This window comes from Carettochelys insculpta, chromosome 6 (genome assembly GCF_033958435.1).
Source record: "Carettochelys insculpta isolate YL-2023 chromosome 6, ASM3395843v1, whole genome shotgun sequence".
NCBI lineage: Eukaryota > Metazoa > Chordata > Testudines > Carettochelyidae > Carettochelys > Carettochelys insculpta.
Window position 1 is genome coordinate 38,892,046 of NC_134142.1, and position 27,312 is coordinate 38,919,357.

Here is a 27,312-nt window from a genome sequence, read left to right on the forward strand (position 1 = left end):
CAACTAGACCAGAGTTGCCACCAGGACCGTGCACAAGTCCCACTATGGAACTGACTCTCAGACCAGAGGATGTAAATGAGGAAGTACTTTTAAGAATCACGATACCACAGGAATGGAGAAGACTGCTTTTCCCTGAATGGGGGAATGAAACGTCAATATCACTATCAAATGCATTTTCATGAACTAAACTCAACGTCCAATGACTAAAGGTGGAGCAGAAAGTTAAATGCATTTTTATGAACTAAACTCAACTCCCAACAACTAAGGGTGCAGCAGTATGCCAAGTATCTTCCAAGTGTTCACTCATTGTCTTTCCCCTAATACGCTGTGCTAGGAGAAGCAAAAACTGAATTCTGTGATCACACGGAAAACCTTTTCCATTTTGCTCAATAGGCCATTCTAACAGAGGTCTTTCTACTGTCGAGTAGGACCTGTTGAACAGCCACCAAACACTGCTCTTCCCCCTGATTTAGCCATGCAACATCCATGCTGTAAGATACAGGGAATTGAGCATGGGATGTAAGGTGTCCATTCTTCTTCTTTCATATGGCTGGCGCAACTACAATTTCACCTGAAATCAAATCAAACCAGATACCTGTATTGGGAGTGGCAGAATTTATTGCACTGATGCCGCCTTCATATTTATAAGTTGGACGGTAGGTGGTGATATATTTTGTGGTCTGTCATGGGAAGCCACAATTGCACACAGGGGAGTCTTTGATTTTCCATTTGTTCATTATTCACAGTTACTGTGATTGGTTCAGATTTAATACACAGTTGAATAAGATGCCCATGAAAGGCTGAACCCAAGAGCTTTCTGCCTGGGATCTAGCACAAGATGTTTATTTTTTTGAGTTCTGTTAGCTCAGTCTGCTTTCCAAGCCTCCTTCTGATTGCATGAGGCATCAGCTACCTGTTCCATAGCTGGTGATCTTCAAGATGTGTTGCTCATGTCCATTCCAAGTTGGGTGTGTGCTGGCACATGCCCTGTTGCTGGAAGCTTTGTGCCCTAGCCAGCAGCCATAGAGTCAGTGCGGCACATCCTGGAGTGGTGACTGTATGGAAACCAATACATATGCACCACCTGACCCCCCAACCTCCTCCCCACACTCAGTTCCTTCTTGCTGGCTATTACAACAGTGGGGAAGACAGGAGGGTTTTGGAATGGACATGACCAACACATCTCAAAGAACACCAGTTATGGAACAGTTAACTGTCTTTTCTTCTTCGAGTGATTGCTCATGTGCATTCCAAGTTGGGCAAATACAAGCCAATGCCTAGGATGTGTGGTGCAAGCCCCGGACAGAATGTAGCACAGCCCTGCCTACTGCAAGGTCATCTCTAGCATGCTGCGTCAATGCACAATGGGCCGTGAACATGTGTATGGAGGACCAGGTGGCCGCCCTGCAGATATCCTGGATCGGGACCTGGGCCAGATATGCTGCTGAGGAACCTTGAGCTCTGGGGAGCCCTGATTGGGGGCGGGGGGACCCCACCCAGCTTATAGCATTCCTTAATGCAGGCCACTATTCAGAAGGAGATCTGCTGGGAGAGGATAGGGACACCCTTCATCCTGTCTGCCACTGCCACAAACAGCTGTTAGGACTTCTGAAAAGGTTTGGTCCTGTCCATATAGAAGGCTGGTGCCCTCTGGACATCCAAAGTGTGCAGTCTCTGCTCCCTAGGGCAGACATGAGGCTTCAGGTAAAAGACCAGCAGGGAAATGTCCTGGTTGACATGAAAGGGGAGACCACCTTTGGCAGGAACACTGTGTGGGGTCCCAACCTGACCTTGTCTTTACAGAACACCGTGTAGAGTGGGTCCACCATCAGGGCCCTTAGTTCTGACACCGTCCTGGCTGAAGTAATGGCCACCAAGAATGCTGTTTTGTAACTAAGAAATCAGAGGGAACAGGAAGCAAGAGGTTCAAAAGGTGCCCCTGTGAGTCTTGACAATACCAGATTGAGGTCCCACACTGGCAGAGGGGGACAAACTTGTGGCCTGACCCTTTCCACGTCCTTTATAAACCTCTTTATCACAGAATCTCAGAAGACCCCATTACTTGGGTGGGAGTCAACACCAACTTCGCCTCGTTTACCAGGAGACTGACAGCGTCAAATGTTTGTCATATCAGCTGCACATGCTGTGCTATCTGGCACTGTGAGTGATCCCTGACCAGCCAGTCGTCCAGAGAGGAAAAGAAGTGCACCCCTTGCCTGCATAGGAAAGCTGCCACCACTGCCATGCATTTGGTGAAGACCGTCAGGGCGGAGGACAGATCGAACGGAAGAACTGTGAACTGACAATAGTCCTTTTCCACCACAAAATGGAGGAACCTCCTGTGGGGCAGATAAGTTGTTATGTGGAAATATGTATCAGAGAGATAGCTGTGTTAGTCTGTATCTTCGAGAACAACAAGAAGTCCTATGGCACCTTATAGACTAACAGATATTTTGGATCACAAGCTTTCGTGGATGCCTCTGATGAAGTGGGTCTTTGCCCACGAAAGCTTATGCTCCAAAGTATCTGCTAGTCTATAAGGCGCCACAGGACTTATGTGGAAATATTCATCCTGTAAGTCGAGAGCAGCAAACCAGTCCCTCCCATTCCAGCACCACAATGATTAGACCCAGGGATAGCATACAAAACCTTATCCTTTTTATGAATTTATTTAGGTTTCGCAGGTCCAAGATGGGCCTTAGCCCTGCCTTTTGCCTTTGGGATTAGGAAATAACAGGAATAAAACCCCTGTCCCTAAAAACTGATGGGGAACCTCTTCTATAGTCCCATGTTGGAGAAGGGACTGTTTCTCTTGCCTGAGCAGAATTTCATGAGAGAAGTTCCTGAAGAGGGATAGTGAAGGAGGGTTGGAAAGGGTGTACAAAGAAAATTGGATAGCATATTCCCTTTCTACCATGTGCAGCACCCACTGGTCTGAAGTTATGTTGCATCAGGCATGGTAGAAAGGGGGTCAGATGGAATGAAAATAAAAGCTGAGCTGGAACTGGGTTGGTGACCAGTGTGTCCCTCCCAACTCCACCATCAAAATTGTTATTTAGGCCCCATTGGGGGTTTTTGATGACTCTGGTCCTGAGTCTGTTGGCCACAATGTCTCCTATTTGTGCAGCCCTGTCTTCTACTGTTACCCAGTTGCTGTTGAGGGAATTGTATGAACTGAAGCCTAAGAATGAAATGCCGATGCTGGGTCATAGGGATGTGCAGGGCGAGTGTGTGTAAGGTGGCCTGCGAGTCTTTCAGGCTGTGGAAACTTTTGTTTGTCTTTTCCAAAAATAGGGATGGCCCTTTGAAGGGAAGGTCCTGGAGAGTCTGTTGGACCTCATAGGGGATCCTCGAGACTTGTGACCATGCACCTCTATGCATGGCTATCCCAGAGGCCACGACCCTAGTGGCAGCATCTGTTGCATCCAGCACCACCTGCAGTGCTTACGCTCATCCACTACTGCATTAAAACCAGGTTTACTCACCGGTGGAACCAGATCTGAGAAACAGGATAAGGCACTGGCCATGTTGTATGCATACCTGCTAACCAGAGCCTTCTGGTTAGCAATCCTCAACTATTGGCCTCCTGTCGAGTAAACCTTTCTCCTGTACAACTCCAGGCATTTGGCCTCTCTGTTTTTAGGGGAAGGGCCTTGAAAACCCTGTCTCTCCCTATGATTTCCTGCATCAACGACAAGGCAGTCAGGGGGAGGGTGGGTAAAGATGTGCTCATTGCCCTGGGCAGGAACAAAGTACCAGCGCTTGTTCCTTCTGGCCGTGGGTAGTGCGGAGGCTGGGGTCTGCCACACTGGCTTTGTTGTATTGGAAATTGTTTTAAGAATGGGCAGTGCTACCCTTGTGGGCCCCAATGTTGAGAGTATATCAGTCACCGGGTCTGTTTCATCCCTGACTTCCTCTGCTTGTATACCCAGGCTCCAGGCCACCCTGCGTAGCAATTGCTGGTATGCCCTATCATCCTCCATAACTGGGGATGCTGAGGTTATGGCCAAGATCTCATCTGGGGAGGACAAGGATGACACCCCTGCCCCTTCCATGCCCATTGGCAAGAGGGTTCGACTTTCCCGTTTGAGTCCCCAGCACCATGGTCTGTGGTGCTGTGCTTGGTACCTGGGGTAGAAAACCCAAATAAAATGCAGGCTGCATTATGGGCACATCAGGGTAGACTGGCACCACCGATGGCACTGGGCCCACTGGTGCCATTACTGCCAGTGCCGTGGGTCCTGGTGCCTGCAAGGGCAGTGCCCCAAGGTTAACCTGGTGCTGTCTGTGACGGTGCCGATGCTGGTGCCAGACTCCCCAAAGGGGCTTCCGACACAGTCAGCCCTTGTGATTTTTCTGGTGGAGGTGCCCCCAACGATGTTGACGGGGCCACCCTTGGCACCTGGGGAGTGCCCGGCACCCTAGTAGGGAGTCCCACGGCCTGTCTTTGCATTTCATGGACTGCCCACAGGCACGGTGTCTGTCCCAGCACTGTGATGTGTAACAGGACTTGTGCCGCATTGAATGCCTCTGGCATTGAAGGCAGCCTCAGAGAGCGCAGGCTCCCACCTTGCGCCAACATTGATGCCCGCACTTCATGACCCAACTCATGGTGCAATCTGGCAGATGCCTTGGAGGGTTCTCGGCGCTTGACCCTTTTGGGGGATTAGCCCTGTTCACACCTCTTTTTCTTGCGAGGCACTGGGGGCTGACTTCTGTGTCACCTTGTAGCATTGGGCTCTGACCCCTGGTTCCAACGTCAGGAGCTTTCTGATGGCACTGATGGTGCCAGACCACTCGGCACTGACGATGCACCACTCCGAGCTCCCACAGGAGCAATGTCCAGGCGCAAGGCCACTTATAGTAATAGGACTCAAATGTTGCACTCTGTCCTTTAGTCTTAGGTTTGAAGGCCTTACAGATGGTTCACAAAGGTATGCCTCACCAAGGCAATTCAAACAAGTCCTGTGTGGATCACTCTTGGGCATTCGTTTGCCACATTTTGAATAGGTTTTGAAACCTGGGGAGCCAGGCATCCCCTGGTGCCGAAGTGCTGAGAGGGGTTAAAGTCCCGCCTCTGCTCACTGATAACTAAGTGAAAACTATTTACAAGTGACAAGTAACTGAACTATTTACAACTACTTACACTAACAATTACTAACTAATTTACAAATGATGGCTACCAGCCAAACTACAAAATAAGAGAGAGCTTCAGCAACCGACAGCACGGCCAGAAGGAACTTATGGGGGGTTGGTTGTGCGATGAATATATTGGTTGCCAGACAGGCACCACTCCAGGGGGCACCACACTGACCCTATGGCTACTGGCTAGGGCAAAAAAATTCTGGCATTTGGGCATGCGCCAGCACATACCCAACTTGGAATGCACATGAGCAATCACTCAAAGAATGAATGAATGTTCCCAGAAAATCTTGCATGACTAAAGACATGGGGGAGGCATTGATTAGGTCTCAGTGGATAGCAAGATATGTGTTTTTCTGGACTTGCTGAGCTTCGCAGAGTATCTCAGTAGTTCGGTATATCAGCTGGAGAGTGATGTTACAGCAGGTAGCCAGGGTGCTGGAGTTGATTTAAAGGTTCCAGTTATGCACTGCATTTCTGTATCCAGCAGGGTGTCAACAAGTCTGCTCCATACTGAGGCACAACAGTCAGCTACCAAATATACAATTGCCATGGCAGATGCTCACTACACTGATGTCAATACATCCCACGTTGTATCTGCTATTTTCTGAATTATGTTGGCTCCCATTTTTATGTTTGCAGCTACCTTCTCATGTTGCCATGGAAGGTGAGGGTGCAGCAGAGTTTCACTCCCATGTATTTTGGGGTGTAATCATACCTCACATTTTTACCATAAAAAGCTATTTTCAATGTGTTTTTGGCCTTCTTATTATCAAGAGAAAATAAGCTTACTCTTATTTTTCTAGGATTTGGTTTGAGCCTCCATTTTCTGCAAGTATTATTCCATAATTTGCAGGACCTCAGTTAAAGCATTCTTACTGTCATGGAGGTTTGCTGCTTGGATTGTCATGGAAAGATCATTTGCATGACCAACTTTTCATGATACAGTTGGAGGCATGCCACTTTTATAACTATTGAAAAGGTTAATGCAGGTATGGAGTGGTATCCCACTCTTTGTGGTACGGGTGAACTGGTGTTATCATCTAGGTATACCTGTAGGTGTTTGTTACTCGGCATGGTCCACAGAAGGCAAAGAGCTTGGTAGCAGAGTCTAACTTTTTTTGCCAAGTTTCAGCATTAGACTGCTAATCCATAGTGTCACGTGCAGATGACAGGTCAACAAATACTGTGACAATTTTTTCATTTTTTTCTGAAAGCCAATATCAATGTGAGTTATGAGTACCAGAACTTGGTCAGAAATATGCTTTTGGCTGGAATTACACCTGTTCAACAGGGATAATTGGCTCAATGAAAGTGCATTGTTTGAGGACAGTACATTCCAGAAGTTTATTCATTGTGAATAGTGGAGAAACCAGCAGAGAAAGCATAATAAAGAAAGCTTCCAGCTTCACCAGTGGGCTATCCAGGCTTTTGAATGGCAGTTACCATTGCCTCACCTCATATTTCAGGGATCTGTACAGTGCTTAGGTAGACTAGTATGATATTGCTAGCCATGGAATTGAGACCATGGAGGAATTCTGGCAGAATACTGTCAGGGCCTGCAAACTACTCTGGGAAGTTCTTTTATTTCCTCAGTGTTGACAACAGCAGGTTCTCCTTGGGGGACTTAGGCAAGTGTCCTGTCCAGTATAGTTGTTGATACACCTCACTTCATGTATGTTTATTGAATCGTCCCCTTGTATTCTCCACCAGTTTCAAGGCGATTGAGTTTGGACAGATTTTCTGAGATCAATACTCTCTGGAATTAGCAGCTTCCAAGTCGTGCAAGAGCATGCAGGGATTATAGCTTGAATACATAAAATCAAGTTCTAGCATGCAGTCAAGCCGACACTGGTGTCTTGCTGTGTCGAGGGAGCATAGCAGGGCTCCTGTAGTGTGAGAAATCCCAGCGTGGTTGAATTGCTTAAGCAATTCCCATGTTTTGTTAGTCCAGCACACAGTGTACTTTTTCTGAAAGTCTTCAGGAATGCTCTTCTTTCCTCCACTTTTATGAGCCCTGCAAATCATTGATAGCATTATGGTCTCTTCAGAATCCTCATAATAGTCTTCTTTGTAGGCATCCCAATCAGCTTTAGTAAAATTCCACTGTGGTACCTGTTTGGGAAAAACACAGGAATTTCTATATTATTATTTCTAGACCATTATGGGCTGTGCTGGCTGTTCAGAAATGCCAGTATTACTTCACATGATGTGGTAAGAGGGTTTCCCCTTTTATCTTTAAACCCAAATGTTAAGGGTCTTATACCCATGTTGCCAGTGGCTTGAATGGAAAATTGATAGTTGTTATAGTTTATATACTAATTGCAAGTCTTGTGCAGATATCCACTCCATGAGCTTTTCACCATCAGTTTATTTTGTTTCATAGCTCCATACAGTGTGACCACTGTTAACATTTGCCTTCATAGATGTATGGATTAGGGGTGCTGAGTAGTGTTGGTTTTGACAGGAGCTTTATAGACACCAATAATTCAGTGCTCCCCTACTTTGATAGTTGTGGTAAACATGGTCTCCTCTTTGGCTGGTAGAATAACATTAAAATCTGTGATGATGTCTTCAATGTATACTGCCAAGCCATATTTTGGATGACAGTGGCAAATCATGAGGAATATAGAAATGCAGTCATTACAACATGAAGATGTTGATGTTGAAAGTCTTTAGCAGGTTTCCATGGTACTTACATTTTGCCCATGAGAATCCTTTGGCATAAAATTGCAAGATTCTTGTTCCAGGGCCTATTTGTCATTCTGTGTGGCTCTGGAGAATAACTTTAGAATTGATTGAGTTGTTGCTTGGATGACCGGGAGATTGCTGAGGCCCCTTGAAGAGCAAAATATGTGACATTTCCTGTTTTCCTTTGTGGCAAGGAGATCTATTGTCAGAATGCCCCCAGGCTGTGAAAACAGTCCAGAGAATGCTTGTCTTCAGAGACCGCTCATGTCCCAGCAAAATATTCCTGCTCAGATGGTCCTCAAACTGATTCTGAAATGGGTACAAGTCATTTCAGAATGATACTCATTAATGCAAAACACACACACCTCTTCAAAAGCACTCATCAGCAAAGACAAAAGTGAGTGCCTATGAAGATGTTCCTCCTTTGTTGTTAACGTACACTTCAGAGGTATTATCAGTATATGTGTAAACCACTGAGTCCCTTATGTGGATCCAAAAAGTGTGACATACTTTATAATAGACCTATAGCTCTAGCATGTTGCTATGCAGAGGGATTCCCAGCTCCAACCTCAGACATGGGACATTTCGCAACCCCAGATATACTCCCAAACCCATCAGGGAGGTATTGGTGACAAAAATCCTGGGTAGAAAGGGCCTGGCGAAAGTAAACTCCTGACAAATATTTTTCAGATGCATACACCATGATAAGGAGTTCAGGACCTGTGGAGGAAGATGGACCGATATGTCCAAGGAGTAAAGAGCTGGATGATAAAATGTCTTGAGCCACATTTGGAGGGGCGAAGATACAGACTTTTTGAACTGGACCACATGCATGCGAGCAGACATTGACCCAAGAGCTTCATGCAGATCTAATTGTCATGGAAGGCTGAGACTGCAGACTGAGACAAAAGTGTTGAATTGCTTGAAAACAGAGGGCAGAAATACTCCCAAACTTACAGAGTCATTATGCCTCAATGAACTCTATAGGGGGAGGTGGAGGCATCACCACAGGCTTAGAGAAGGACAAGTGGCCCAACATGGGTCTCATTATGCTAGTCACTTCCCACTTGTCCCTCTTCTGCACTGGGGAGCGATCCCTCAGTGCGCTGTTTCTTATGTCTCATCAGTAAGGATGGAGAGTGATGCTGTGAATAAAATGGAGCCTGAGGAATGCTCCTCACAGATGTTGAAGTGCTCAGCACTGATTTGGAGCAGCTCAGTACCAAAACTGGTCTGAGTGCCACCCCATAAGGATGGACATCAGCCAAATGTCTCTATAATTTGTTGTGCCAGATTCAAAGTCCTTTAAGATCTCTAGCACATCTCTTTACAGAGAGATTCCTCTAGACACTTTGGACATCTGTAGTGTGGGTGGCTCATTGGCATTGGCTGGTTGCAGAAGGCACACAGCTTGAAGCCTGGAGGACTGAGGTATGTCCAAATCCTGGGTGAAAAGTCCCTTGATATCAGAGACAACTATTAACACTATTATATACACTAACTATAATAATTACACAATTTATAAACAAAGAAGTCCTAAACACTGGGAAAGAAGCCTTGGCACCTCAACAAGAGTCATTCCAGCAACTGTCATAGGCAATAAGAATTGAGAGGGTACAGGGAACATGGAACTCCTAACATCAGCACGCATGTGTGCCTCTCCAGAGAGCCCTAGAACCAGACCTACAGATACCACTAAGGAAAAAGTATCTTAAAAGAGTGCAGTTGATGAGCATGTATCTAGCATGGAATGGACTTGAGTAAACATTTGAGGAAGGGTTTTACACAACCTTTGGATTTGGGCATCAGAAAATATGGGAATAGAAATCCTGATGACAGTAATCTGGTAGAACCTCCTCCACTGCTTCCAATGTGAGCAGAGAATGAAACTGCTCGAGCAGCAATATATTGTGAGAGAGGTCCCCATAGAAAGGGAACTGGGGTGTGGAGAAGAACTGGATGGCATAACCTGACTCTGCTGAGGACCCAGTTATTGGTGGTGATCAAGCCCCAAGCACTGTGAATGTGAGCCAGCTTGTCCCCAAATGGAGGTGACAGAGGAAGAACAGACTGATGACTAGAACACTGCTCTGGACCAACAAGTCAAAATGGGTGCTTGTGAGGCAGCAGGGGAGGACTCATGGACTGTCCAAACCTTGAAGCCAACTACTTCCTCCTATGGGACCTAAGTCCCTTTCTGAGGTAGTACCCACTGTATGGGGAAAGGAAAGGCTGCCCCAGTACATGAGCTGCAGATGATACCATGGTGAGGAAGCAAAGGGTGCTGGCTGCCACCATGACATGACACAGTATAAGCCACGGGGTTACTGAAGAAGTTCCCAGTACCAAGGAGGCCCGAATCTGGTGCCAGCTCCATTTCTACTGAGTGTGTAAAGGAAATGTTGGGGTGTAGCAACAACAGACACTTAGGTTCAGCAGCTAACCCAGGCAATAGGGCTATAAAGGACAAAGCCCTGGCAAAGTCCCAGACCAAGAAAGAGATTGGGACAGAAAAGCAGAGGAGGTAGCATCACCCTTGTCATATGGATACCATAGGGCTAGAACAGGAGTCAACAATAAAGGATATCTGTCCATCTCATATGGTGCTGGGCAGCAAATGACATAAGCTGCTCCATCCTGCATCCATTAACCCTGGGCCAATGCACTCTCCTTCTGGAGGAACGAGACAAGTCCCTGAAGGACCTTGAATGGTCTCCATCAGTCTTATGAGAGCGTTACCCCAGAAAACTCAAGAGGGAATGACTCCTTCAGTTCTGTAGAAAGGTGTTAGATCCAATGTGCAATACAGCAGCACTCTCTGAACCCAAAGGTGATCTCTGATCTGGTACGTCTCAGTGCCTGAACAGAATGCCTGGCTTGTTCAGATGGGTGCTGTTTCAGGCAAAGAGTCCTCACCACTTGAGTCCATGTTGTCAACTAATGAACAACTAGAAAAAAATCACGAAAAGAAACAAGATTGTGAGGTTGAAAACTAAATAGAGCTCTGACTCCTGCCATGGAGGTACCAAGGAACTGAGGCGAGATAGGAAGTCATTGCCTGAAATAGGGAGGGATTATGGCCATGAGGCATATACACCCCCAACAATCCCTGGATACTGCTAAGCAAATTCTCTGGCTCTGATGGGCTAGGTGTGCACAGACTTGAAGGGAATACACAGCTTGTTTTACTTGAAAAAGGACAAACTGTGCTCTTCTCTGTGGCTCAGACTGTGTCTGTACTGCAAAAGTGAACCATGTTTGTTGTCTGCTATCAAATATGACACAGCTCAGACTCCTGTCCAGGATTCCTATTAACTGGTTTTCAGACCAGGACAGGGAAAGCTGAGTTCAATCTATGTGTTTGGTAGCAAACTGTACTAGTGGGCTATCTAACCTTCGAATTAAGGATGTGATTCCCAGGTTTTGTAGGAGGACCTATATTTGCTCTCATTGAGCTAGAACAACAAAAATGGCAGTGTAACTAGGTTAGCACTGGCAGCTGCAAGCAGTGGATTGGTTGACACTACTGAGTACTTACCAAAGAGGTTCAGGCAGATTGGTACTTGGCATATTGAGCCAAATTCACTGCTTCAGGATGCCCATGCTACCCCAGTTATACTATTTTTAGCGTACTAACTCAATGAGAGTTCATGCAAATATGTGTACATTGGCTGGAAATCATATCCCTAGCTTAAAGTGTGTCACATACCTTTGACTATACCAGTGATTCAGTTTTACAGAAGTACCATCATAAATCCTTTCCACCTGTTCTCCTTTCTATAGCTCATACCCTGCAAAACTGCTCATTGCACACTGTTTAATCACTTTTTTCTTGTTATTTCTGCTAATAAAATATTTTGGCAGGGTCAATTTAAAAAGAAGACAACAACACTGAGCTAAGTCACTGTGGCAAAGAAAGAAACTATGTAAACAAGACTATAAAAAACGTTTGTCCCTCTTTCACAAACCACTATAGATTAAGGCTGAATTGTTATTTCACAAGTCAGAGTAATTTGCCTCAGAGACAGGGAATGTAACAGTCATGTGAGTTAAACTGGTAGGACTTACAGTGTAAGCGATTCATTACACAGCCCATGAAATGCATTTGCAGGCACTGAAGTCACGTAAGGATTATCTGCTATTTCACTGCAAAAGGAGACAAAAAGCTTAATATTACAATAAAACATCTGCTTAACAGAAGAGACCTAGTTTGAACTTTTTAGATATAAATAATAATAATCTCCACACTGTTAACTAATTTATCCCAAATATAAGGATGTAATTCTAATTTTTGTGAAGAATATCATGAAAGAAAAGAAAACAGACAGACTTAGCTGTTCAGGATAAAGAATGACTTATGTATGTGCAATACACATAGTACAAAGAAAAGGATGAACAGTTAACCCAGAATTGCACAGAATCCTAGCAGCTGGAGAAGACCTCAAGAGCATCATTTAGTCCCATAGCACATCTCATCTTAATGGCTCCATAACCATCCCACAGTCCTCAAATTCTTTACAACTATCATGTCCAGAAACACTCTTGTCTCTTAGCTAAGTGCTGATGCACAAAGGAAGGTGATGTTACCCTGGGCAGGAATAAGGGAACTAATTGTTCCTTTCCTACTTTTCCATGTCTCCCACTGGGTTCTAGGTACTGCAAGATTCTGCAGGTTTTATTTTCTTTAGGTGGTGGATGCTGCACTCCAGTGAATATCCCCTCCTGTCCTACTTGAGAGTCATTTCCCATAGACTGAGAAACCCTGGTGTAGTCCATTTCCCCGTGTGTGGCAGGATCTAATGTTACCCCTTGTATAAATATATGATACAAAATGATAAAAGTAAGCTTTTATCACTATCACCCTCAAACCACACGTTTTTTCCATTGCTAACAATTTTCTTACACAATGTTTTGGGGCTGAAATTTTCCAAGACTCATTTCACACCCAAAAGTGTTTATACCTGTCAGGGATTTTTCCATCTATCCCTTAGGCATCATCGCCCCCGGGGGTCAGGGGAAGCAAGCCTTTGGCCATTAAACATCAATGCAGGCACATGAAAAATCTAAAGCCATATAGGCTGCCATTTAGCAGCCCCCTGCAATGGTCACTCCGAGTTAGTTGGTTTCCCTGGTAACCTGAACTCATGAATGATTCATGAAGCCAGGTTCAAAATGGAGTCCTCCGATTGGCCGAGGGGGAAGGGTTTCCAGAACCTTCAGCCGAAAGAAGGACCTGGTTGAAAACCCCAGCATAGAATCCTGAATATTATAATGAGCTCATACATAATCATGAGGACTCTATAAATTCTGGGCTGACAGCTTAGTCTGCGGCCCTGGGGTACTGAGACAAGGATTCTACAGACCCTACATGGGAGAGCGCTGGCTGAAAAGAGTCCACTGATCCCGAGGCTAGCTCAATAAAGAGCAAAGAGCTGATCTCACTGCGGCGTCTGCCCTTTGGGTAGCACCGCCCAGAGCTGAACACCGCAGCGCAGCTTGCCTCAGGGGCAGCTAAGCTGTGAAGCAGCACCGTTGCCCAAGCGCCTCAACGCTCTCTAGCCCCGCGCTTGCATCTAGGAGCAGCAAGCAGACCCTTCAGCCAGGACCTCGGTGAGGGGTCCTGCGTACCCAGCAGCGCAACCAAGGGTCTGCCACCTTACACCACCATCGCTGCTCTGACCATACCATCAGCGGTCCCCAGCCTCGGCTCCTGCCATACCTACCCAGACCATCTCATCTGCGGTAACACCACCTCCGCCATCCTAACTTACCTGACTGACCACCGGCCACTTCATTACTAACTATTCCAAACACTGGACTAGACTATTTATCTAAATTGACTACTGGACTTGACCATTTTCCCTAAATAAAGACTACCGGACTTGACATCTTTTACTTACCTGCATATAGGCCAGGCCTAAAGGCCCAGGCCAGGTTCCTTTCTGTAATATAATTGTAAATATTAATGTTTATGTTAAGTAGTATTATTAGTATTATGGTTAAGTAATTAGGAAGTAGATAATTAGTATAGCTAATTAATATATAGATAAGTACTATTGATTACCCCGTCCTAACCTTGTTGTTCAAGTTCCCTTGCTACTATAGCGGGTAGGGAGTAGCGCCCCTACCCACGGAGTTTTTAGTTATTTATTATTTATTATTTTGGAGTTTCTTTATATTTCACCCGGTGGGGTCAAAGACCCCCGGGAAAGGGCTGGGGTTCAAAGGGGCTGACTTTGGGTAAAATTCCCGGCATCCCCCACTCCCAGCCCCCTGTGGCTTGAGAATCTGAACACCCGTTTCCATTTACCTACTCTCTTTAATCATTGTATATTTGTATATATGGGTATAGTGTAGCATAATATATCAAAGTTTAGTTTTGTATAGTATAGTATAATATAGTATAGATAGATGTATAGGCTTCATTAATAGATAGTTGTTTATTCAATAAAGATAGTACTTTGTTTCACTATTATTCCTTTGCCTTGGACATTCGCTCTCTCCATCTCCGCCAGTTTCATCCCCCTGGGTGGCCCCTTTGGGCGGGGTCAGGTGCTTCTTCCCAGGGCAGTGCCCTTGCCTAACACCGCACTTGGGGTCACGGTTGGGTTTGGCGGGTCTTCGGACCCCGAGGGCTTCAGTCCTCGGCGACACGCCCTTCCAACCACCTATCCTCTTTTAAATCCTACCATCACCGTCCAAAAGGCAGCGCGCCGCGACAAAACCCACTGCTCGTGATACAATTTGTTTAAAATTGGTTCAGGTGTTTTGGAAAAATTACAGAATAGATCTAAAGCATGGTTTACTCAAAGAAGGACCTCAGTCAAAAACTCCACACTCAGACAACTAAAAAGGACTAACAGTAAAAACTGCAAACAGATCAATTTTAGGCTTTTCCAAAACACAAAATTCATGCCAAGTTTGAAGAAAGACTTTCAGTTCTTTTACAGTTATGAATGTTTGAAATGGCAATCAGGAACACATAGTAAAATGCTTCTGTTCTTCATATAGAGTGTCAATGACAGGCCCACTGATGTAGAAAGCAGAGGGGTCAGTTGCCCTAGCACCCTGCAATTCAAAAGGGCCCAGGGTTCCTGGCTGCCACTGCTACTGCTGTAGGAGCAGTAGCAGTCAAAGCCCCATGCCTTTGAAATTGCTGTGGGAAAACCCTGTCATGTGCTCCCTGTTGTGCTGAAAAAGGCCACCACGGTGCACTTCAGGCAGCTGCACCAACCTCCCCTCCCTCTGCCTGCAGCCCCAGCTCTTTGGGAGCAAAGCACACCACCTTGCCCGGGGCACAGGAAGTCTGTTGGTTTCCCCAGTCAATGAAGTGCTATTAGAATCAAAGATGTGACTAAGCAAAAATGACATATTTTACTCAACAAATATGCTCCTCTTTGTCTTTTCTTCCTACAGTATAAATTATATTTATCAATTGTTCCATTTAGCAAGACCATAATACTGAATATTGGTACAATTGATGCAGTTCTTTAGAGCAGATGAACCCTGTGTGTTCTTACTGAATCTGCTTACATTAAAAACAAATTACACATTTATTTCAATAAATTCTTGCTAGACACACAGAGCCACACAGGTACAAAAGAGTGAGCTGGGTTCAATTCCATCTGGCTCATCATCTACAAAATTGTTTATGACGTTCCAAGTGCACAATTTTTCTTGACAATAGTGATGCATGAACCAGCAAGAATATGCTCAGGTGAATATGCACGGCTGAGCAGATGGAATTAACATCCTTTTACCTCTAACCTAAAGAAATTTTATCCAACGTGTATTGAGAATTATGAACATGGGATCACTTTTAAAGGTCATTTTTCAGAGTATACCTATTCTTTCAAATAAAGCATCTCAGAATGCTGGTGAAAACCAAGAGGACTTTATTTTAGCAAGAGATAAAAGTCCAGAAAAGATAGCAGACTTTGGTTTAGGGCAGCTACCACCAGTAATATCTAAAGACTGCTGCCATTAGGAGTCATACAACCAAACTTCTTCCAAAGAAGAGACTTACGAGTACCACCACCCTCTTTCTTAGCCTTTTTTTTCCTTTTAAAAAACATTTTGTGCTTTTTCTAAATTATAATTCAGATGTGGAACAACCAGTCTACATTAACAAAAACAAACAAAACAAAACCCAAACCAAAATAAAAAAAAACAAACACAAAACAGTGCACTTCTCCCTGCACTGTGGAAGCCAGGCTTCTATTTTTATTTATTTAATGTATTAATTTATTTATTTAGAGGTTTGAAGGTGTTCAGTTAACATTTTCCCTTTGTTTTTTCCATACCTTCAGCTCTTAACGTTTTATGGGCTCTGGACCAGAAGAACAGACATAACAATGCAGGGAAAATGTTTTTACTGGACTGATAAGACATTTTTTTTCTGATGATTATTCTGTATCCCTCTGTTAAGTGGGAACCTCCACTGAAGAATTGTTCGGTATCTAACTATAGCAATGTTCTAATCAGATCTGCAGGGCAGAAACTTACAGTAAAAAGTTCATATCAGTTGAATAGATATTGATGAGGCCAGGAAATATCTTAATTCCAGTGTTGAAAATTCCACTAAAACACAAGAGAAAATAGAAAAAGAGAAATAATTAAATTTAATGGATCACTATACAAAAAAAAAAACAAAAAAACAGAGGTTCACATCATTATCCAGAGCTGGATGGAATATGGTTATTTTATACTCTCTACTGTCAACTCACCATGAACTATGGGTTGAACCTCTCTAATCCATTGGCCAGAGGAGAGAATTTGCTGGACTACAGGAGGTCAATATTGTCATTACCAACCCTTCCACTGCTTAATGGGCTCTTACAAGACATTTAGGTGTAAATGACAGTTAAATAACAGCACAGAACACTGAGAACAAGGACTGACGCCTGGAAACAAAAGTTATGGTACTTCGGGAAACTTGACCACACCCATGACAAGCAGTCATCCAGCTAACTAAAATCATACTAGATTGCAGATGTTGCCGGACGAGAGCATTCCAGATTAGAAAGGTTCAACCAGTATTTGTAATCAAATATAAAGCTGTGAAAACACATTATAAATCAGCATGCAGTTTTGATTAGTGCTGAGATATTTTGCAAATACCTTTCCACCTCTAACTACCAACACTCTTTGACTTCATGGGTTTGAACTAAGCCACTTACTAAGTAGCTCCTTTTCTTTGCTTGGCAGTATCTGCATTTAGAAGAAAAGTTCCATGCCATCTCCTTCCAATTCTCCAGGGGAGTGTCAGGAAGCACTTTTAGTAACAGCATAGAGCTCTTGTGGTAAGGGCACAAACCTTTCTCCACTGAAGTCAATAGGACTGTAGCCATTGATGTGAGTGGGTGCATGATTAAGCTCTAATACAGAAGTAAGAATGGCAACGGCAGCAAGATGTTGAGCAATTTAGTAAGTCTTTAAGAGGGAAGGCAATGTGGAGACTTGGAGGGTCAGAGTGTGGGATCTTCAAGATTTTGGAACAGTGTGACAAGGCACAGGCACACAAAACAGAGAGAAAGTGATTGTATGCTCTGAAAGATAGAAGATCAGTCAATGTTCGAAAAGAGATTCAGAGATGGGGCTTTGGAAAATGGAGAGCAGAGGGCACAAATCTCTGTTCCAGCTGAGATGTAGTCAGTGTTAGGAACCAGCAGGCAGGGGAAGTAAGAATAAATGTGGATTTTAGCCACAGTTGCAGAACCCAGTACTCTGGGCCTTGTTGGGGGCACAATGAACCCCCCCCAGTGTAACTTAGAGAAGTCTCAGATATGCTCTAAGTTATGCTTGACCAATCCATAGGGCCTGGGGCTCAAAAGCACTGGTACTCTGATCCTTTCCTGGCCCTGTGTGCAATATGCTCCCATGCCAGAATCTGCAAAGGCAGCCAGCACAGAAGCAGTCCATCAGTTTTATGATGACCAGGGCACCTCCTCATGCCAGGCATATTCACAGAAACGGCGGTAGTGAGGGAGTTCCACTGACATTAAGGTAGTTTTGTGCTACTATTAAAAATCAGACCCAAAGTATCAGGCACAGGGCATGTTCAAGCGAAAGCCAGGCTTCAGAGTGAAGAAACACCAGTTTTTATTCTGAGCAGCTTTATAGTACCCTCTAACTTTATATTTCCTGAATCACAAGCTTATTATTGTAGTAAAAGCTGTTTTATTCCACATTTCGATAACCAGCACTCAACTAACCATCAGCTCCTCTGCTGCTGGCCACCCAGCCAGGGCAGGCAAAGTGGGGCCAATTACTGGCTGCACAGCTGGGGCCAGCTGCCACATGGCTGCTAAAGTGAGGCCAACTGCTGGCTGCCACAGGACTGACTGCCTGGTTGGGGCTGGCTGCCTTGGGGCTGCTGGAGTGGGGTTGGCTCCTGGCTACTTGGGGCTCCACTCAACTATTTGGAAAATTTGATTATCTGGCAATCCCCTGCACCCTAGTGTTGCTGGATAATCAAGCTGCTAATGTAATTCATAATGATCTGTAGTTTAGGTTCACGTTCATTCGCCATCAAAATGCTCTGTTACAAAACTTTCCCCTGTCTTGAGTCAATGTAATTTTGTGTCTCCAGGTAACATCCTTAATGAGTAGTTAATATTTATTTTCTCATGTTGTTCCTTCTCCCTCCTATTATGTGTCACTTGTCGTCTGACAGTGAGAGCTCTGTGGGGCTCACTATGGTTGAAGAGCACCTAACCCATGTAGGCACAACTGTAATACAAAGAATGAAACAACAAGGCAGCCATTCATTATCCAAGGAGGCTCTAGGGAAAGAATATTTGAATTACACAATGTTTGTGACCTTTAAACAAGACACATCCCTTCCCCAAGCTATGGAAGGAAAAATACATCCTCCACATGTTTTCTTTGCCTGAATTATTTAAACTGTTTCAGACAGTAAGCTGGAGAAGCTTCGAACTCTGCCATTCATTGTGGCTACCTGAAATGTTTTTGTTCAAGTTCTCCTATGAAGAAAAAAAGATCCAGTTTACCAGGTGTGCCCCAACTTAACAGATGTGCCATTGTTTTCCCCTAGCACTGATCTTTGAGAAAGAAAGTAACTACAAGAAAAACACTCATATCTTAAAGGAGACCTGCAATGGAGACATAATTGTGTTCGTGCCCTTTTTTATAACTTTATGACTGCTGTGTCCAAGACATTTACCACTCGCCACATGTGGTGAACAGAACACTAAAGTGTGGGAATTCTGGGCTGTGGAGCCATACGTGGCTCTTGGAACCTTGAAATGCTGCTCCTCAGAGCTGCACATGTGAGCTGTGTCTACACGTGCACGCTACTTTGAAGTAGCGGCACTAACTTCGACATAGCGCCCGTCGCGGCTACACGCGTCGGGCGCTATTTCAAAGTTAACTTCGACGTTAGGCGGCGAGACGTCGAAGTCGCTAACCTCATGAGGGGATCGGAATAGCGCCCTACTTCGACGTTCAACGTCGAAGTAGGGACCGTGTAGACGATCCGCGTCCCGCAACATCAAAATTGCCGGGTCCTCCATGGTGGCCATCAGCTGTGGGGTTGAGAGATGCTCTCTCTCCAGCCCCTGCGGGGCTCTATGGTCACTGTGGGCAGCAGCCCTTAGCCCAGGGTTTCTGGCTGCTGCTGCAGCAGCTGGGGATCCATGCTGCACGCACAGGGTCTGCAACCAGTTGTCGGCTCTGTGTATCTTGTGTTGTTTAGTGCAACTGTGTCTGGGAGGGGCCCTTTAAGGGAGCGGCTTGCTGTTGAGTCCACCAGGTGACCCTGTCTGCAGCTGTGCCTGGCACCCTTATTTCGATGTGTGCTACTTTGGCGTGTAGACATACCCTCGCAGCGCCTATTTCGATGTGGTGCCGTGCAACGTCGAAGTTGAACATCGACGTTGCCAGCCCTGGAGGACGTGTAGACGTTATTCATCGAAATAGCCTATTTCGATGTTGGCTTCACATGTAGACTTAGCCGTGGAGTGCCATCTGCCTTCTCTGAGCATGCACCCCGTTACTTGGCAGGAAAGTGTGTGGCGACGGTGGCCCTGACGTGGCTCCTGCAGCTCCGGCCCTAGAACAGGTCTGATGGCCCGAGCAGCCCCAGTATAGCTCCAGCGGCCCTGGTGGCCCTGATTGCTCTGGACCCAGCTCTGGCAGCCCTGGCACCTGTGGCTCTGGTGAGTCACCAGCATTCAGTTAGAGAGTGGGGAAGCTGGGATGTCTGGGGGATGGCATTTAACTGGAGAGGGAGGGGACTGAGGGTACCTGGCCCTGGGGAAGGGGGCGTGCACTCAGTTAGAGAAGGAGGGGGCTGGAGGTGCCTGTCTCTTGGGTAAAGGGGAGGGCATTTATTTAAAGAGTGGCAAATATAGAAGGACGACAACCACAAGTGTGGTGATCCTTGAATTACTATTGGACACCACTGCTTTACTATATAGCAAGAAAGGCTGGAAATTTATGTTCCTCACCCTCCAACCCCCCAACTCTCCCAAAATCACAAAGGTATTTGTTTGTTCTGATTTTTTCATGGAATTTTTGGGTTTCATTTACATTTATTTTTTCAGTAGGGGTGGGGGACTCTGGACAAATGGAGAACTTTTCAGACCCATTTCTGTCATAAAACTTACAGCAAGTTGGAAGTTGGAGCCTCATGATGAACTTTGCCAGATGTAGTTAATCTATATAGTTTATGTAATCATATATATATAATTAAATTTAAAACTATGTATTTCTGCTGTATCTGTGCTGTTTCTGTAGAAATGGTCTGAAGAGACAAGGGTCAAACCAACCACGATTACTGAATGAGATCAGAGGGGAATCCGGCAATTCCCTATAAAAACAGAAGTTGGCTGCTGTAAAGGGGGGTTCCAAGTCATGCTGATGGATACTAGAGAGAGAAAAGAAAAGGGTTGCTGTAGGATCACTGCGTCAGAGAGTTTGGAGGATAAAGCCCAGAGAGCAGAAAGAAACTCTGACTGGTCTGGTAGCCAATATAAGAGCCTCAGTGAGGAAGGCAGCAGATTAGACTGGAATGGAAGAAGAGCTCCGAGAGTGAAAGAAAGTAACAGAGCTAAGTACAGACTTTTTCTTTATGGTGTTGGAATGGACTACAGTCTGGGATTCTAGGTTCTTGTGAACTGGTAGTGATATTAAACTAGCACAGGGGAGGTAATGTTAACAAAAGAAAGACTGTGAATTTTTAAATGGCCCTGAAGAAAGTTAAAACAGAGGTGAAGAGCCTGAAGAAGCATCTCTGGCCAAGAGAACGTGCTCAGCAAGCATTAATCTTTGTAATAGCATCCATCTTCATAGTCTTTCTTACAGATTCCGCAGCAACATGCCTTCTTTGCTTCACCAGGTTCAGCATTTCATGCTGTGGTACTGGTGTGTGTGCATGCATGTGGCTGGAATAAGTAAGTCTCACTCTGGATAGTTTTCAATCCTCACTCAAGTTTTATTTTTTTAATATTTTACAAGATGGGCATTGAGATAGGCCAAGTAGTACTCTTCAGCCAAACAAACAAGTTCATAACACAAATTAATAACACTTCTCTGGGATGTTGCCAGGGTGCCAGTCCCTCCCCAAATTGACAGTTGTCTTGGTTGCTTCTCTTACACCCATGATAAATCTTTTTTCCCTGTTTTAGCTGATCTCTTAGAATCATAGAAGACTGCGGTGGGAAGAGACCTCAGGATATCATCTAGTCCAACCCCCTGCTCAAAGCAGGACGAAATCCAACTAAATTATTCCACTCATGTCTTTGTCAAGATTTGCCTTAAAAACCTCTGGAGATAGAGATTCCACGACCTTCTTAGGCAACCCATTCCAGTGCTTCACCACTCTCCTAGTGAAATAGTTTTTCCTAATATCCAGGCTAGATCTCCCCCACTGCACGGAGACCATTGCTTCTTCGTCTGTCATCTGGCACCGCTAACTTGGCTCCATCCTCTTTGGAACCACCTGTGACAGGTTAAGTCACAGAAGTCCCCATGGGGTTGTTCCCTGGTACGCTGATCATGCTACTGACACCCACCTTCCTGCCTTCTGGGGCTCTTCATTATACTGCCATCATGGGCCAGAAGCATTGCTACCCTAAGATAGGGCACAGAGTTGGGGTTATTGTCCACCTCTGCAAAGCAACACGGACACTGAACCAGGTCAGCTCTGGGAGGCCTCGACCCACAGGAAACCAACATCCAAATTAGATCAAAACCCCAAATAAATCTGTCTTACTTGGTGTAAAGAGAAAACTCATAGGTTCACCCTCTTTATCAATGAAAGTGTGGTATGTACAGTGGTTACTCTTCCCCACCCCCTGCTTAGATAATTATTTACACTGGGATTGATAATAAACAAAAGTGTTTTTAGCAAACACATAAAGTAGAACTTAAGTGAGTGCAAGTGAAAACAGTTAGATGAAAGTAAGCTACCAAGTTAAAATAACAAAAACAACAGCTAATTCTAATATACTAAGAAACATATTACATGCAACTTCTTACCCTAAACAGTCAATCTAAATATCTCTTTCACAAACTAAGCAGCTTCCTAGCTTGGGCCTGATCCTTCTGCCTACTCAATCTTAGATGGTAAGTGGGGGGTTTCTCGGCATCTGGCTACTGTGCCTATTGTTTGTTCCACCCTCTCATATCACTTTCACCCAAGCTAGGAATTCTGTGTCTTCAGTTCAAACTTTTCTCATCTAAGAGGAAAATTACCAGATCCAAAATGGGTTTCAGCTTCAAGTGGCCTGGCCACATGTCCTTCTAGAACCAACTACGGTTTTGGATTACAAAACAAACAAGACTATCTCACAGGTTATCCATTCAAGTATTGAGCCATTATGTTCCAAAGTAATCCTAACGGTCCTCATTAGCATATTCAGAAATAAAACCAGATTCACACTTCATATTTCTAACATCACATACAAGAATGATATATGCAATAAAATACGATATACAGATTTAGCATATTGTAGCTTTAAACTTGACATGTTACATGACGCATTTTGTCTGAAGTGTCTTTGAGTTATAAACATTCATAAGAAAATTTTCATAAAGCATGGGAGGGGCTTGACCCCCCACTTCAGGTACTTGAAGGTTGTTATTAAACTCCCCCTCCTTCTTCTCTTCTGAAGACTAAATAAACCCAGTACCCTCAGATTTTGTTCATAAATCATGCATCCCAACATGTGCCCCTTCTTCCTTTCCATCTCCCTCACCAGAATGGATGTTTTTAAAAGTCCCACACAACCCTTAATTGGACTCACATGATCCTCATTGATTTAGGTATTCCCTTTTCAGTTAATGGTAGGAAAAGGGCCTTTACCATTCCAGGGCTGACATATCTGCCTTCCAGAACTCTCTTGTCCAGTCTGACTCTGTCACAATTCCTAGACAGGACCGTTCTAATAATCTACGTTAACACAGTCCATATGAACTTCACTCAGCAATTAATGCATCATATCCAATAATTTGTGGTGCTGTATTTGACATCCTTGATATTACTGAATGTATAGACCTTGCAGAAAATAAAAAGGAATACAAAACTCAAACCAAGTTCTCTACTCTTCTTTCTTGGCACCTTTAAAATATTTTGCAAATGCTCCTTCCCTCTCCTCCCCACCTGTCAGTTTTGGATGAGATGTCAAATAAATATCCTAATTAAGTGCAGGTTAATCTTTTAGTAGTTTAATCTTTCAGCAGGAGCAGCCCAAGTTTATTTGGGTGTAATCACTGTAGTGAAAAAAGTAATTATGAAAAATTAATACATTTATTGGAAACAGCATACCAAAGAATTGGCTATTCAGCTTCTAAGGTGAGCTGGGCTTTTGAGGCCAATGAGACCGAGAGTCCTGACCTAATTCTAGCCTGATTCAACCTCCTACTCCAGAAAGCACACCAAAAGGGCATAAAGCATTCATGGGACTCCCTGATAAAATAGCTTACTGAACCTATAAGTAACCTTAATTTAATTAAGTGCTTACATTAAAAGAAAACAGAGAATAAGTGTTCCTTTCAGCTCTCAAAGGAAAAAGAAATAGTTACACTGTAATAGGGCAACATCAACACTGAGATTAATCTCTGAAGATTAAATACTTACAGGTATTTTAACAGTGGGAGATTCTTAAAGGCATCTGGATCTATGTAATGTAGATTTCTAACATTGCGAATTTCTCTGTTAAAAATTATATAAATTAGCATATTAGCAAAAAACCCACAATATTGATGTTCACATTTGAAGTTTCAAATACACAAAACAGCATAACACTAAAGTGAACTTTTAAAGAAAAACAACTCCTGTGATGAGCTCTTGCATTAAACTGCATCCCAGTAACACAACAAATTGACTTCCTCAATGAAGGGGAGCATTTTGGTGTGTACTGTTACATCATCCTCATCCTCATCTGGACAGATTAGGTTTTGGACACTAATAAATTTAAGCAATGGGGAGGGCTTTGGCTTGCTCACATGCACACACTGATTTTATCAAAAGATGACAATAATGTTACTGAAATGTTTTTATGTTGAATGTATATAATATTCAAAATCAAAGGCAACTTGGGAGGAGGTTTGCATGGCTTGAAATGTTGGGTAATGGGATGGAATTGTTAGCTTTGGATATGGAGAAAAAACAGAAAACAGATTATAAAATAAGATTTTATTTCATGTGAGGCCATTTTAGGAACCTCTGAGTACCAAAGTTTCTTTTGTTGACACTCTCAATTAAAGTTTCAATCTTCTCATTAAAATTGAATAAGGATAATAATAAAAATTAATCAATACAAAACTTAAAACATCTGAGTTAGTAAGTATGCAGGAAGAAACATCTCCACTGGGGCAGGACTGGAAGTTTGGACATCATCAGTCTAGTTTTGGTTATGTCTATGACGTGCTTTGGTATCTTGCAAAGGTACTTTCACCTTCATGCTGCAGTTTACTCCCAGCAAAATGGAATAAATACTATTACAAAGAACAATTTAGCATTTGCCTTCATATTCAGAACACTTAAAGAACATTACACTTCATAATCTCTTGTGCTATTATTACCTACATGACAATGTAAGAATGATAGGGTATAAAATACATCAAGCAACTTCTTAACTGATTACCTGTCCCAGCTCTCTGAGTTCTTTTAATTTTGATTGCTTAACTAAAGAACGTGAGTTGATTTTACTCTTAGGCTACAACTTGGTGTTCACACCTCCAGATCAACTGCTGGTTGTAAGCCTCACCCTTGCTGACTGAGCTAACCTTGTTAACCCCACCCTTGCTCTGGCTTATTTATACCGGGCCCTGCAGATTTCCAAGACCAGCATCTGATGAAGTGAGTCTGTGCTCATGAAAGCTCATGCTCAAAATTTTTCTGTTAGTCTATAAGGTGCCACAGGACCCTTCATTGCTGTTACAGATCCAGACTAACATGGCTACCCCTCCGATACACCTACACTCAAGTTTTTTTTTGACAAAACTCACTACATGCCCACACACAAAATATGTTTTGTCGACGGTCTGTCAACAAAACTCAGCACTTCCGTGGACAAATTCTGCCTGTCCCAGATGAGGAATATCACCTTTGAAGACAGATTCTGTTGACAAAAAAATCTGCGTGGACGCACTAGGGAGGGTCCTCTGTCAACAGACACAGCTTCCAGGACACTGGGCAGCCCTGTCTGCTGTGCTTCCAGTTGGCTATTTTGTTGAAAGAGCATCTGCACAGTCCGGCCGCTCCGTTGACAGAGAAGATCTGCTTTAGTGTGTGGCCACACCATCGACAGACATTTTGTCAGAAAGCCTCTTCCAACAGAAACATCTGTCGACAGATGCTTCTAGTGGAGCTGTAGCCTGAGTGTATAGGAAAAAAGACAAAAATAGTACCAAACTATGACTGGGTCAAGGGAGAGCAGCTTGTGATCGGACAATATCTCTAAGAAACTTAAGTTACTTTCACCCCTGTATATATTAGATTATATTCAGTTCTCCATTTTTCTTCCTCTGCATCTGGAACTCTTTCATAATATTTTAATGTTTAAAATCAATGTATTCATTTGCACATATGGAAAAAGAAGAAGTCTCTCTAGGAACACCAGTGTTATATTCTTGTAATGGCTACAGCAACTCTGTTTCTTCTTCCTATGTCTACCAATTAAAGTCTCAGGCTGTGTCTACACATGCTGCCTCTTCCAGAAGCGGCATGGTAATGAGCAGTCCAGAAGATGCTAATGAGGTGCGGATGTAAATTTCCCATGCCTCATTAGCATATGGCCATGTGATACAGAGACTGAAAGAAGCTCTTCCGGACTCCAAAATACACGTGCAGACACGTGGTCCATGGGGATCATCTGGAAGGAAACCCTCCTTCTGGAAGGCCCCTCTTCCTCAAAAGAGACTGTTACCAAAGACAGCTCTGTTGGTAAAAAGTGACATTCAGGTGAGAAGTTCCTTCTTAGAAAGAGGCACTGAATTTCCCATTCTGATAAATTTCATTATTGTCAGGAAACATTCCACCTCTTGTTTTACTAAGAAAAAAATTGTGTCAGTATTTTCTTTTGTATCTGAACATTGGACCTCTCTGTATGGAAAAGTATGGAAGATGCATATTTTTAAAGAAACTTAGTAAAATATTGCATACAAAAATAATTATATCTAGTTTGCAAAAATCAATTAAGAGTTTGTAAAAAATAGGTTTATGACTGCTTGTGCAATCCTCATTCCATCCTCTTTTGTGTATCAATCTTGTGCACCAAATTAGGCAGGGATGGACACAGAAGGGATGAAAACATGCTATGTCATTAAAATGGGGGGGGGGCCACAAGCTATCATAAACCTGGCATTTCCTAGCTCTTTATTGACTTTGTGACCTAAATAATAATGTCTCAACTTTGTTTTCATGTGTTAATTCTATAAGCTGTTTTTTAAAAGAAAAAAAAAAAGTCTAGTATAGATTAATAGATTCCAAGGTCAGAAGGAACCACTTGATCAGCTATGACCTAAGATCACTTCCTAAAAGGAAATGAAGATGCCGGGGGATAAATCTAGGACAGAATTCTGCCTCATTATCTCCAACTATAATACTGTCACGCATGTGCTATTATGTATAATCAAGTAGAGTTTAAACCATTTATCTCCAGCCCTACATGAATGGACTGCTATCACCTGAATTACAGAAATAACTACATTAGATAGCAACAAGAAAAAAAACATCATCCCATTATGTATCCAGGTGCTGGTAAATAGGAGCTCAGTCTGGCCCAGCTTTCTCCCTACCATCCCAGGAGCTGCAGAGTTGCATTTCTATATGATTACTCCAGAGGAATAGTATGGGACAAGGGACAATAAGGTCATGTGCCACAGATGGGGAGGATGATTGTCCTCTACCCTGCTGCCATCTGCTTTGATGCTGACACAAGTACAGGCTTAGAATGTTCAGGTGAAATTATTACTTTGGTGAGTTGCCTAATTTTCCTAAAGAATGGAAGT

At 43.7% G+C, this 27,312-nt stretch overlaps 1 protein-coding gene across 1 annotated transcript in view; it reads right to left on the minus strand.

The window, feature by feature from the left end:
- TSHR (thyroid stimulating hormone receptor) overlaps positions 1-27,312 on the minus strand; it is a 126,367-nt gene that overhangs the window by 34,147 nt on the left and 64,908 nt on the right. The window contains exons 4-6 of the mRNA XM_074998778.1: positions 23,936-24,010; positions 16,339-16,413; positions 11,902-11,979 (exon numbers count right to left, since the gene is read on the minus strand). Coding sequence (XP_074854879.1) covers positions 11,902-11,979; positions 16,339-16,413; positions 23,936-24,010 — 228 coding nt within the window. The remainder of the gene's footprint in view (positions 1-11,901; positions 11,980-16,338; positions 16,414-23,935; positions 24,011-27,312) is intronic.